This window comes from Thamnophis elegans, chromosome 2 (genome assembly GCF_009769535.1).
Source record: "Thamnophis elegans isolate rThaEle1 chromosome 2, rThaEle1.pri, whole genome shotgun sequence".
NCBI lineage: Eukaryota > Metazoa > Chordata > Lepidosauria > Squamata > Colubridae > Thamnophis > Thamnophis elegans.
In genome coordinates, this window is record NC_045542.1 from 94,839,547 (window position 1) to 94,853,723 (window position 14,177).

Genomic DNA, 14,177 nt, shown 5'->3' on the forward strand with positions numbered 1-14,177 from the left:
TCTGTAGAATGTCACAGGAAAGAACATTTCATTATGTATCATGCATGGTATTATATTTTACAGACATAGATATGCAATGGTTTATGAATATTGTTTCTCCAAAGCTTCAGTTGCTTCTCTAATAAATATTACTGTACAGTATATTCTTTGACTTCTGGTGAGTAATTTCTTAAAGAAGAATGTTTGAGTTGCTTCTCAAGATAAGGGAATTTGATTTTTGAAAAGTTCCACCCAAATAAACTCTTATAGTTTAACATTTTTGATTAAGTTATAAGACAAAATACAAAAGTAAATAGTAAAACACAGGGGAGGGGAAGAGGAGAGAAAAGTGTGGAAAAACTGGGGAAAAGAAAAGAAGAAACATTGACTTCCAACACCCTCCGTTGCAGTAAAAAAAAAAAGCATTAACATCAAACGACAACTTTTTGTTTTTCATAATAATATAAACTAGCCATTTCTATACCAAATAAACTCTTAAAATGAATTACCTGAAAAGGACTGGTAGCCATTTACTGTATAAACATAGTCATAAACACATTCATTTTATTTATATTGACATCAACATATGCATCATATGCATTATAAAGTATGCACTTTATAATGCCTTGGTAAGGTCACATTTGGAATACTGCATCCAAGTTTGGTCACCACGATGTAAAAAAGATGTTGAGAGTTGAGATTCTAGAAAGAGTGCAGAGGAGAGCAACAAAGATGATTAGGGGACTGGAGTCTAAAACATGAAGAATGGTTGCAGGAACTGGGTATGTCTAGTTTAATGACAAGAAGGACTAGAGGTGACATGATAACAGTGTTCCAATATCTATGGGGCTGCCACAAAGAAGAGGGAGTCAAACTATTCTCCCACGCACTTGAGGGTAAGAGAAGAAACAAGAATGCTCCCTGCATCCCATGGATAGAGCTTCACTGGTTTGTGTGGCCCAGTTTCTGGCATGCCACAGCCTGGCACCAGTCCACCAACCAGGGGTTGGGGATTCCTGGTCTAGATTATTCTTTCTTTGGTTTTTTCTCAGGGGTTGCCACAAAGAAGAGAGAGTGAAGCTATTATCCAAAGCACCTGAGAGCAGGACAAGAAGCAATGGGTGGAAACTAATCAAGGAGAGAAGCAACCTAGAATTAAGAGAAATTTCCTGACAGTTAGAACAATTAATCAGTGGAAAAATTTTCCTCCAGAAGGGTGAATGATGCAAAACTGGATTTTTTAAAGATGTTGGATAACCATTTGTCTGAAGAGGTCTAGGGTTTTCTGCCTGAGCAGAGGGTTGAACTAGGAGACCTTCAAGGTCCCTTCCAACTCTTGTTATTCTATATTCTATACAGTAGCACTTGAAAACCCTGAAAAAAGCTTTTGCCGTGCACTTTGGATTAGAAAGAATAAATGCTATCCACACCTTTATTATTTCCATGTGTGTCTGTGCAGGAATGCATGACAATTTCTTTTCATTTTCTGTTTTCATTAAAAGTTGTTTTTATTTATCAGAAAAGTTACTTCTTGCTCATTTTGTTAACAAAGAAGTAGAAAAACTATCAATACTGGTTTGATTGAGCATTAATATAGATAGGGAATAATTACTCACTTATTAATATCATAGACAACCTTTTGTCAATTGACAGAGGAATAACTTCTCAAGTTTCTTGTCTACTTTAATATTATTGATCCAGAATTTAACAGGAAAAATATTGTTGCATTTTATATGTTTGTGATCTCTTTTCATGTATTCAGAATCCCCAAATAATCCTTTTTCAAGGGATTCTGGCTTTAATAATAATTGGCATGGTTCTCCTATTAGCAATGTTGTTATAAGAAATAATGGTTTTATACTATTTTTCCTCCATTTATAGGATTTGGGAGAAGTTTATTTACAGCATTAAATAATTTCTCAATAATGAAGGAATTGAATAGGTGGGATGTAATGTCACGTTGTTGCTTAAGCCCTATTAGTTCATAGTCCTATTAGCTTAGTGAATTAGTTTAGTGAATAAAATCTTGCTATCAGTAAGAGTGTGGCAATAATACAGACAGGATTCATTTTAATAATGAATAATTTTACAGTATCTACTAGAATACTCCATTAGAACACAATGCTCCATTATAAATACAAGGATGCGTTTGGAATGATCATAAGATCCTAATAGCATGGAAAATATAGAATTTATTTATATTCATTTTATGTTTATTTATGAAATATTAACTATATAAGTATAGTTTAATGCTATTTCCTAAAGACTTTTTATTGCTAACTACCATGAATATTTTACTAGCTGTTGGGGACAATTTTCAAAGTGGGAAGCTAATATAAAATTGATTAGAATTAATCATTTCAAATTCATATTCTAGCTTGATATATGCCGGTAGTTAAATGCTTTTATATATGTTTAAAATAGTAATATATTTAAGAGTCACAGTAATTTTGTCTAGTATATCATAGCACTGTGGTCTGACATGGGAGCAGTTTAAGATAAAATCACTGTATCCATAATAATAATTAAAGAATAATATAAGAAATGTAATATAATATTTATACAGAAAGCAAAAGGGGAAGGATTATTTGGGGCATAAAATAAACTGATTTATTTGTAGAGGTTATGTTACAGATTGCCATTAAAAACATATTTACTAGTCCTAAGCTAATTGCAAAATTAACTAGAAAGCACAATTTAAACTTTCTTTTCTTTGCTTAAGAAATTGGTCTACAGTCATTTAATGGCTGTTGGATTTTGCCCTAAAGCAAATAGCATAATGGCCAAGGTTTCAAATAAAAGTTGAATCCAGCAGTGAGCTACGTATTCCAGCCAGGAGACAAAAATATTAGCTGGTTTTACATCCACCTTAGGAAATGAAATTATGGCACTAGACTATAAACCAAAATGGAATGTATCCAAATCCGGTTGGCTTTTACTCACACACTTAAGATGAACATTGACTTGAAATATCCAAAAATGAATGAGTTTATGAAAATAAGATTCTCCAAGCTGAAAATGGGTTTGGCCAGTTTAGAATTCCAATGTGCCCATTGAACAAAGCAAAAATTGGAATGAGATAACGGCAGATGTTACTGAGCATATGTTTATTGTATGCATATTGTGCGCGAAATGTATTTGATGATAAGTATTTTTTTAATACTTTGGTATTCTTTCTAATTACCATCAAAACTGCCTATTTTCCTCTGTTTTCTCTTAATCTTGGATATATTCAACTAGTAATTTTACCCTGTAGATTCATTTTTCTCGTGTGGTTCAATGAATAAGCAATAGCAGCCAAGAATAAAACAATCAAACCAAATATGTAAAAAGAAAGGACAAATCGTTTCTGCTGAATCTGGTTCTTTCATAGAGACAAAAGGATAGATCTCATCTATATTTGATTATGATTTATGGCTGCATCTGCAAAAAGTATTCAAATATGTCTTTGTATGAAGTCTAAACACCTTCTGAAAATGCTACCTGATTGTGTTTTTTTTAAATTACTTGTTGATTTAGAAGTAGTGTGTTACATATAGTATATTATATTCCAAATATAGTGTAATGTACTTTTGCTAAAATGATGGATGTTTAAATGTAAAATAGGACTGAGTCTAAATAGGATTTTTCATTACAAGGATACAACTTTCAAGGGTGGCTTGAAGAAAACAAAAGTCTTGAAAACCAGCAGGTAGATGTTCAGTTATATTTGGCCAACAGCCATGTGGCCATGTTGTAAAAAAGTGGTCCTGAAAATCATATTTGCTAATTATTCTAGTGAAGAGAAAATACAGGACAACAGTAGAATCCAAATTTCACAAAAAAATCCTACTAAAAAAAATCCAAAAACAAGCTATTTATTATAGAGAAACTGGAATATGTCGTCAAGAGCTGTAGGTGTCAGGAGCAAATGGTACCTGCAGGGGGACATGTCAACTAAAAGTGAAAATGCAGGGACATGTCATTCCATGTCTTTCCTTTTTTTAAAAACCCCCCCTCCCATGGATGCCTCATTTTAGGAATGCTAAAATGAGCTTATGTTGATGCTGAGACAACTGTTGTGGTCTGCCGGCAGCCTGTAGAGCTCGCAGCAGAGGAAGGACAGTGAGGAAGTTGGGGAGGAACATGGGCCAGTCCTGGAGTCTGGGGAAGGCTTGGACGAGGGTTCTGCATTGGAGGCAGAGAGGGGGCCAGAGCAATCTGGGAGTTATTTGCTGCCTCCGGAGCCTCCATAGTCACACAGCAGTGAGGCAAACAGGCTCTCCCTGTTCTCAGTGTGCACATGCGCAGAAGGCAAGCACAGTTAAAACAGAAGGGATGACTCGGAAGTAAGATTTGGAGGTGATTGGCCCCTCCTATAGGACATAAAGGAGGAGCAAAGGCACATGAGCCTTTGCAGGAAGCAACTTGGTTAATGGTAGTTTACCCTCTGAAAATACATTAGGACTCTTTACTCCATGTGGCCTTGCCAAGCTAATTGCCACTTAAGTATTTGGAAGCCTTTTCAAAGAAGATAAAGGTGGGCGCTTATCAGCCTTATCCCGAAGGACTTTGGCAGCCTGCTGTAGAACTCTTTACTACTATTTGGAACTCATGACGGGCTGTGAATGAATATAATTCACAGCCTTTGCAATAAAAGAGGGTTTTTGGACTTAATTGTGTGCATTTTACTGTATCAGGAAGCCTAGGTCAGAACAACAACAAAAAGGAACCAGTATATAATTCACTGACAAATGCGCGCCCGATAAATGCGCGCTGACAAAACCGCCGTGACAGAACAGCGACGTTGAAAGCGCGCCCACTAAAGCACATCAACAAATGCGCGCCGACAAAAGCGCGCCATCGAAAACAACGGTAACAACGTTAACAACCATAACCCTTACCCTAAACCTAACCCTAATCCTAACCTAAAAACCCTAATCGCGCTTTTGTGGGCACGGTTTTGTCAGCGCACTTTAGTGGCCGTGCTTTCAATGTTGCCATTTTGTCACGGCAATTTTGTCAGCGTCCATTTGTCGGGCGTGCATTTGTTGGGTCATGCCAGTATATCAGTTGTTTGGATGTTTATTATACTTGTATGCCGCCCTATTCCCGGGGGACTCAGGGCGGCTAACAAACAAATGGGGAGGGGGAAATACAAAAAAGCGAACAAGACAAAAAACAGATACAAAAACAGATTAAAAACTACGCAACAATCGCAACAATTCAAGTGGGGCTGGGAACTCATCAGCCCCAGGCCTGCCGGAACAGCCAGGTCTTGACATTGTTTAATGTAATCAGTAAATTACTAATAGGTAAATTACTAATAGGTAAACAGACACAGTGGCTAAGACGCTGAGCTTGTCGATCATAAAAATTGGCAGTCCGGTGGTTTGAATCCCTAGTACTGTATAATGGAATGAGTTCCCGTTACTTGTCCCAGCTTCTGCCAACCTAGCAGTTCAAAAGCATATAAAAATGAAAGTAGAAAAATAGGAACCACCTTTGGTGGGAAGGTAACAGCGTCCATGCGCCTTCGGCATTTTTAGTCATGATGGCCACATGACCACGGAGATGTTTTTGGACAGTGCTGGCTCTTTGGCTTTGAAACGGAGATGAACAGCACCCCCTAGAGTAGGGAATGACTAGCACATGTGTGAGGGGAACCTTTATATTTAAACAGAGAAAAAGCAAAGCTATTCAAATCTTGTTTTGGCTTTTCAAACAAGAGGTTGATGTTCTATCTGATGGTTGTGGATAGAAATATAAAACAAAACATGAAAAATTAAATTTCAGATCAATAAAACGATGAACAAGAAAAATCTCTTTAATGATTCTAAATCTTCAGGACCAAATTGATTCACTCTTGAGTGCCAAGAAAACTTGCTAATTGTTGATAATATTCCTCAGTAATCCTAATTTTTTAAAAAATGAAATCAAGGTGGAGCCAACTCTGACCTTAGTTAATTCACGCTTTGCCTCTGACCCTATTTCCCTCTCCCTCCAATATGTGTCATCAATCACAATTTTGGGGGTTATAAAAGTCACTGCCCCCTGGGCACTTTGGGTTTCCATGGAGATGGAGACGACCTCAGGGTATCAGTTGGAATGTGCCTTGTTTTTTTTAACTGAGATACCAGCTCCATGATGCAGCTGCGACCCACCCCGCCTTGCCTATGGCAACTCGAGAGCAGGCCAGGGATGCTTTGCGAGTTGACACATACCTTCCTTCTCCTATTTTCCCCACAACAACCCTGTTCATACCATTGAGCTGAAAGTAAGTGTATTGGCCCAAAATCACCCAGCTGGCTTTCATGGCCAAAGCAGGACTTGAATTCACAATCTCCTGCTTTCTAGTCTGGTGCCTTAACCACTAGGTTAGGTTAGGTTTATTGGTTTTGTATGCCGCCCACTCCCAGAGGACTCCGGGCGGCTCACAATAAACAGGGCAGGAATAAATAAGACAATACAAACAATATTAAAAATCCACAACAGTCGCAATTGAAACGGGGGTGGGTACTTCAACAACCCCCAGCCTGCCGGAACAGCCAGGACTTAGTAGCTTTACGGAAGGCCGGGAGGGTAGTAAGGGTCCAGATCTCCACAGGGAGCTCGTTCCAGAGGGCCAGAGCAGCAACAGAGAAGGTTCTCCCCCGGGGGGTCGCCAGCCGGCATTGGCTGGCAGATGGAACCCAGAGAAGGCCAAGCCTGTGCGATCGAATTGGTCTTTGGGAGGTAATTGGCAGGAGACGGTCTCTCAGGTACCCAGGTCCGATGCCATGTAGGGCTTTATAAGTAGCACTAGCACCACTAGACCAAACTAGCTCCCAATAATGCTCATTCTTAGATGAGCCAACTGTTTATCAACTCCACAAATAGGTTAAATGTTCCAGAGGAATCAAAATGATGCAGACAAGGACCACATCATATGGGACTACCCATTATCTTCCTTTTATAAGCATTCCATATTTTATTTCATATTTTTTTCCACCTCTGAAAGTCTGTTATGGAGAGAAAGATGGAAAGGCCTACAGTACTTTTCATAAGTACTCTCCAGTTATAAACATGCTGATAAACTTGAGTATTAATGAAAAGGATTTTCTTCTCTAATATCTATTATTAAGTTGGAAAAGTACATCTGATAATGCTGACTCTTGTCAAAAATCTACTATGAATATTATTGTCCTGCTTGAGCAGGTTCAAAATTAACAACTGAACCCATTAACTTTCCCTTTTATAACTTTATATCATCAGAAATGGCATTTCCAATGCATGTATCCTGTACCATTTTTCTCACACTGTCTATATATAACATAACAGCAGAATGAAGGAATTAGCTCCATATGTGTTCTTTAATTACATAGCAGATACTTGAGTTTACAGAATATGTTATGGCTCTAATTACTGTTTTAGTGTAGTGCATACAAATCGCAAGGAAAGAATTATATGTAATTCTAACATGTTGTGTTTGCTTTACATTTTAATAAAAGTTTTGTTCCGTGTTGAAAATATATAGTTAAATCACCTCTAGAAGTAGTAATCTTATTTCAGTCTTCTGCAATGAAATTTGGATACAATTTTTTCTGATTGTTGGAAAGTTTTTTTCCCACTGAATTTTAGTTTAGTTTAGTTTATTGCACCTCGCACAACAAAATTAAATGCCATCTTCAGTGTATTATAACCATAAAAATAAAACACAAACACACATCCTTCACATTCTATACAATTGAACTGAAAACCTGATATTGCATTAATATTGCACTATACAGTAGAATTCAATATAGTTACTGCCCTGGGATAGAAGCTGTTTTTCAGCCCATTTGTCCTTGTTTTTATTATCCTGTACTGTCTGCCAGATGGTAATAATTTTAAAAAAAATGCTCAGGATGAAATGGATCTTTAAGAATGTTTTGAACTTTGAATGTTTTGAATTAGAAATTAACTGCACAATTTTAGGTTTGTGGATTTAGGAACCTAGCTTAGGTTCCCAGAGCTGAGAAGCTAAAACCTTGCCTGACTGAGAAGATTTTAAGATAATCATGATGACTAAGAATATAAAATAACATACAACCTCTACTGTAGTCCTGAAATCAGAAATCCAAGGTTAACCCCTCACTTTTTCCAAAAAATTCAAAGCAGGGGATCTTTCAACTCTTTTTCTTTTCATGTCTGCTACTAAACCTGTTCACAATATTGTGGGATGAGGGAGGGAAGGAGGAACAAGGGTCTTCCTTCTTTGTTGGGGCATCCAATAAGAAAAATAATATTAGACACCTTGTATTGTGAACCTTTAATAGAATTTACTTCCATCATTAGAAACTATGTAGAGAAGTATTAATAGTATGTACTTAATGCACAGGTAACGTAGAAACTTTAAACTATGTTGCCTGATTGAATGAACAAGTAAGCAAAGCAGCTTTCCTCCACCCTTCCAAAAGGTATTTATTCTACTTGTGTCTGCCAAGAGAAGGAGAGGAAAGAAACACACTGAAAGTCAGACCTTTTTCCTGTGGTCTTCCTTCTCCTGGCTTAGACCCACAGACTGCTTCTTGTAAAGCAAACTGCTTTCCCATGTAAAGCTGTTTAAGCCTCATACTCCTGACTTGGTTGCCCACTGTTCTTCTGTTTTCTCCAAAGCTTCATACTTTTCCCCATTTCTTGCTCACAGATAGCCCTTTTTAAAGCAGAGGAGCAGCTCTCTACCCTATTGTTTCTAAATGCATTTTCTTTTGATTTCCCTTCCTTTCTTTTCTCCCTTGTCACACTGACATTCAGGATTTTTATATAAGTTTTGTAACAACCTCTTTCTCTTCCTCCTCCCAGTGTAGCTTCCTGTTCTTCACACAATTCTCCCCCTCTTTGCATAAACTTCAAGGCTGGGATAATTCATCTGTAAGCTTAAGAGATCCACCTGTCTTCCCAAAAGCTGCCTCCTATTTACCTACTGACCGTGTATCTCTGAAAATCCTAAAATTAACATTTTTTTCTCTCCTGCATCTCAAACCCTGGTTTCAATTAAAAAGAAAGAGACAAAATATATTAGTAATTTAAGATCTGATCACTGGGAATGCAAAACCAATATTTATGAAGCAAGAACAAAAGCTTCTGTTATCATGAGGCAAATGTGAGGACTAACTATATAATAAATATAAATATAAAGAACAACACTAATAATAATAATATGGAAATTATGCTTCTCTTGATGTGATTTAAATTTTATTTAACTTGTTTGCTATATTATACTGCTGGGTCATATTCCTTCTATAATCATGAAAAGATAAAATGTGCAAAGGGAAAATGAATCTAAATGGGTTATTAGAGGCTATATGCAATCCATGGTTGTAGATTGTCCATCTGTACCAGTGGTGGGTTCCAAAAATTTTTTAGAACCTCTTCTGTAGGTGTGGCCTGCTTTGTGGGAATGGCTTGCCAGCCATGTGACTGTGTGGGAGTGGCTTGCCGGCCATGTGACTGGGTGGCCGTGACAAAGTTGTAAAATGTGGTGAAACTCACTTAACAACTCTCTTGCTTAGCAACCAAAATGTTGGCTCAGGAACTCTGGCATTGAAGCACGCAAGTCTTAAACTTGTCAAGTTACAAGACCCTTGCACCCCTAACCCTTTAGAAAAAAAATCCCAGGGGTGTTCAAACTTGACAGCTTTAAGACTTGTGGACTTCAACTCCCAGAATTTCTCCTCTCGCTCTTCATTTTGATGATGTGCTGACGGGAGGGGGGAGGGAGCTGGAACCGGTTCTAAACAGCACTGTAGATTTGTGGAAACTCTTCTATAGAAGAGGTTAGAACTGGCAGGAACCCACCCCTGATCTGTACATAAATTTAGAGTACAGAACCTTAGGATAGATGACATGTGAGTAAGTAACAAGATATAATGGAAGTGGTAAAAGCCAACATGATTCATGAACTTCTCTTATCTCTTTCTCTTTTTGATCTCAGATAGCAAACAACACTTGATTTGTTTTTGGGGGAAAAACTTGAAGAATTATGGATCTACAAAAATTTCCTTAAACCCATATTATTCCTTTATTGAATAGGCAAGCATTTTCACCTGTATGTGAAAAAAACATCCTTTTTATGCATCCTATAAATATGCCTCTTGTTCAGTAAAATTCCGCATTTTCCATAATATATCCAAAGCATTGCCCTGTCAGCTCCCGTGCACATGCACGCACTGGGCAGCTGACTTCACCCTTCATTTTCAGCCGTTTTTCACCCTCTGGAGGCTTCCCTAAAGGCTCCAGAGGGCGAAAAACAAGCCAATGTGCAAACCGGAAGTTCAGGAATTGACTTCCAGTTTCTGTGTTGTGCTGTTTTTCTTTCTCCGGAGGCTTCAGGAGGCTTCCCTGAAACCTCTGGAGGGCGAAAAATGGCCCTATGGGCAAACTGGTTCTGGATTGCCTTTAGGACCGTTTTTCGCCCTCCAGAGACTTCAGGGAAACCTCCTGAATGCTCCAGAGGGTGAAAAACACCCCTATGGGCAAACCAGAAGTTCTTTCCTGAACTTCCAGGTTGCCTATAGGGCCATTTTTTGCCCTAAGGAGGCTTCAGGGAAACCTCCTGAAGACTCCAGAGAGCCTCCAAGGGAGGCAGGGGAGACTTTTTTCACCCTCTCCAGGCTCCTAGAAAGCCTCTGGAGCCTGGGAAGGGCAAAAATGGATCCATCACAAGCCAAAAGTGGGCGCGGGGGCAGGGGTCACGTGTGCAAACGCGGGGGTCATTCACATAGAATTATGGGTGTGGGCACATCCATGTACAACTCCCCTGCAGTCCCCCACTTTTGGCACACGATGGGAAAAAGGTTAGCCATCACTGATCTAGACCAGGGATCCCCAACCCCTGGTTGGTGGACTGGTGCTAGGCTGTTGCATTCCAGAAACTGGGCCATGCAATCCAGTGAAGCTCCATCCATGGAATGCAGGGAGCATTCAAAATCACACCCCCTTCAGTCCACAGAAAAACCTCTGTCCAAGGAACCAGTCCCTGGTGCCCAAAAGGTTGGGGCCACTGATCTAAACTGTGTGGAATTGCATTGAATGCCTTCCCTATATCAGTATTTCTCAGTCTTAGTGACTTTAAGATGCAGGGATTTCAACTCCAAGAATTCCCCAGTCAGCACCATAAAGATCAGTGATGGCTAACCTTTTTCCCATCGTGTGCCAAAAGTGGGGGACTGCAGGGGAGTTGTACATGGATGTGCCCACACCCATAACAGGAGGAGAAGAGGAGGAGAAGAGTAGACCAATAACATTGTCTTGAAAGTTAGCTTTCAGCAATCCTAGCTTGTGCACTATACTGTAAGCATGCTTGGAGTTAAAATACTTTTGGTTGTTCTAGTGGGGTGTACTGATCAGACTCTTTAATGTTAGGAGAAAAAGCTTCTCCATTACCTTGGATATATTTCTATATACCAACCCTGAGTTTTTCTTTTCCTATTTCAGTACTTGCTATTTGTGTGCATTGATCTTTCTTTTTGTGTTCCACATGTTTGATCTTGGATCACATTAAATACATTAAATATTATATACAGTTTTATGGTAGCAAATGTAAATGCTTATTTTATTATTTCAAATATTCTACAATGTTTGGCTAACTACTTTAAGTGTTTTATTTTATTCATATTCTGCTATAAAATATTACTCTGATAGTCTTAATAGTCAATAATGTCAGTAAATACCATTTGTACAATTAAACCTTAATGTTAAAGTTATACAGTGTTGTGGCTGTAATGTTGATATTATTTTGTATCTTAAATGCTAACTTCATATAGCCTAATGAATTCACACTAAATTTCTTATGTCATAAAGTCTCTGAGAAGATAAGTATATAGCCTAGATAGTTTTGTCTGCCTTTTGTACTCTATTTTCTTTTGTTTTTCTGTTTTATTTATTTTTTATTGTATTACCAAATCTTGGTCTTTCTAATTTTAACACACATTCTCAGCCCAATTCACCTCACAGGGTTGTTTTTCTGGGGAAAATAGGAGGAAGAAGGAATATTAGGTATGTCTACTGCCTTGAATTATTTATAAAAAATAATAAAGGTGGGATATGAATAAATCATTTCCATAGCAAATACAAATATGATCATTTAATTTATAATTCAGAGTTAGTTTTATGGTTCTTTGTTAGTAATCCCTATAACTTTGTAATTAACATCTGATTTCATATATCAAATCCTTATCTTTGAATGGTTGTAATTCCATATATTTTATAGCCATCTGCAACCAAAGAAAAGATTGACCAGGATCCCCTGATACCTCACCACTCTTTCCAACACCAAGAACCTTTAAATCATACCCAAACAATTAAATTGAAGGAGAAGCAATACTATTTCTTATTGTTTTGGTCCTGCCTGTCAGCTTTGTTTGTTTATTTGTTTGTTTGTTTGTTTATCAAATAGATATAGCCATCCATCTCACCCAAGGTGACTTTTGGAAGTGCACAACAATAGATAAAAACCATGAAGATAAAAATAGCAAATACAAATCTAAAAAATCGTCATAATAAATATCCTAAAAAAACTGGAAATCCTATACTTGAAGTAATAAAAATGGCTCCTTCAACAATGGAGCATTCTAGATTAGCGCCCAGTTCCATGGGAGACCTAGGACTGGACATATATCAGAATATTGAATGCCATGGAACAAATCTAATTTCGGGAGAAGAATATTCCATAAGTTGGGTTCCAGAGCAGAGACAACACATCTCCTGGAACCCAGCAAATGTTGTTTCCTAGCCAAAGATAACTGCAGCATGCCTTTTGCGCGATATTTGATGGTCCAAGCTGATATAAACAGGAAAAAGCAGTTCCTCGAATAGCCCAGTTCCATGCCACAAACCAGCACATTGAATTGGATCCAGACTCAGAATGACAAGTAATGCAGTTCACAAAGCAGAGGCCTAATATGCATTGGCCTATGTGTGCAAATAACTATCCATGCACTTTATTTCAAAACTTCTGGATACTAGAGTTGTTGGCAGGATCATTAGAAACAGAATTTCAAGGGTGTAGGATCCACCAGTTAAACCATAAGAATCTTTTTAACTAGTGCTTGGTATTGCAGACAATAAGTTTCTTGATAATCTGCTTCACTATCAAATTTAATGGCTAGAGAAAGGATTAGTCCTCAGCCTAACTTCAAAACTTTCTGTAGACTATCAGTTCAAATCTTTGTCAACAAAAATTAATTCTAATCTAGTTCATGTGAAAGGAGATAGAAGAAGAAGGATGCAAAAGAAGAAGAAATAATAGCCTTAGCATTCATTTACATGTGGTCATCTATAGATTTCTAAGGAGATGTAGCCATCCACAAAAAGAATGATGCTCAGCCCTGTGCTAAATTTTACAAAGTAAAATAAAAACTTACAGATTAAGGGGGAGGGTATAAAAGCATTCATTCTGGTAAATTGCTTTTTGGCACTTGAACATTATTTTTATTTGTTTTTTACTGTAGAATTCTGATAAGCATATTTAACTATATAGGATATTTGTAAGGTTGTTTGGGCAAAGTGAGGTTATTAATAAACAAAAAAAGTGAGTTATGCAGACAGAAAGAGGGTCAGTCAATGTGCAGAATGCTTCATTTTTATAGCTTCTCTCCCAGATGACATAGTTCACCTGAATAAATGTCTTATTTAGAGACATTAATTTTAGCTTGTTTGAAACACAATTTTCTTACAAAACCTATGCCAAAAGAATGATTGAATAGCAAAGCTTATGTGGTTTTTTTTTCTCTTAAGATTTTGTGTTTTTTCTTTTCGCAATCTCGATTTTATAAAATCATAGTAATGGGACTCCTTTCTATATTTCAGGATGGAATGGGAAATCTAAGAATTACAGAAAAAGGTTTAAAGCTAGAAGGAGATTCGGAATTCTTGAAACCTCTCTACGCCAAAGAAATCCGGTCCAGGACAGTAAGTCAAAACTTCTGAAAATGCTTATTTCTTTATAGGACTGAAAATATGCCACTACTACATCATGACTAGTGCAGTTGCAGTTTTGAAATCCAGTTTCGAATTTGCAGGTTGGATTTCGAAAAAACAAGAAAAGTTGTCAGTATAATCACAACTAACTGGGGTTTATTAATGAAAATGCAGTACTTATAGCATCATAAATCATGGTTCTCCAGCCTTGGCAATTTTAGGACTTGTGGACTTCAACTCCCAGAGTTCTGGGAGTTGAAGTTCACAAGTCTTAAAAT

The 14,177-nt window shown here is 37.6% G+C and overlaps 1 protein-coding gene across 1 annotated transcript in view; it reads left to right on the forward strand.

Moving 5' to 3' along the window:
• The window catches only part of SGCD (sarcoglycan delta), a 210,391-nt gene that overhangs the window by 50,844 nt on the left and 145,370 nt on the right, over positions 1-14,177 (forward strand). The window contains exon 2 of the mRNA XM_032208768.1: positions 13,789-13,890. Within this exon, the coding sequence (XP_032064659.1) occupies positions 13,789-13,890 (102 nt within the window). The remainder of the gene's footprint in view (positions 1-13,788; positions 13,891-14,177) is intronic.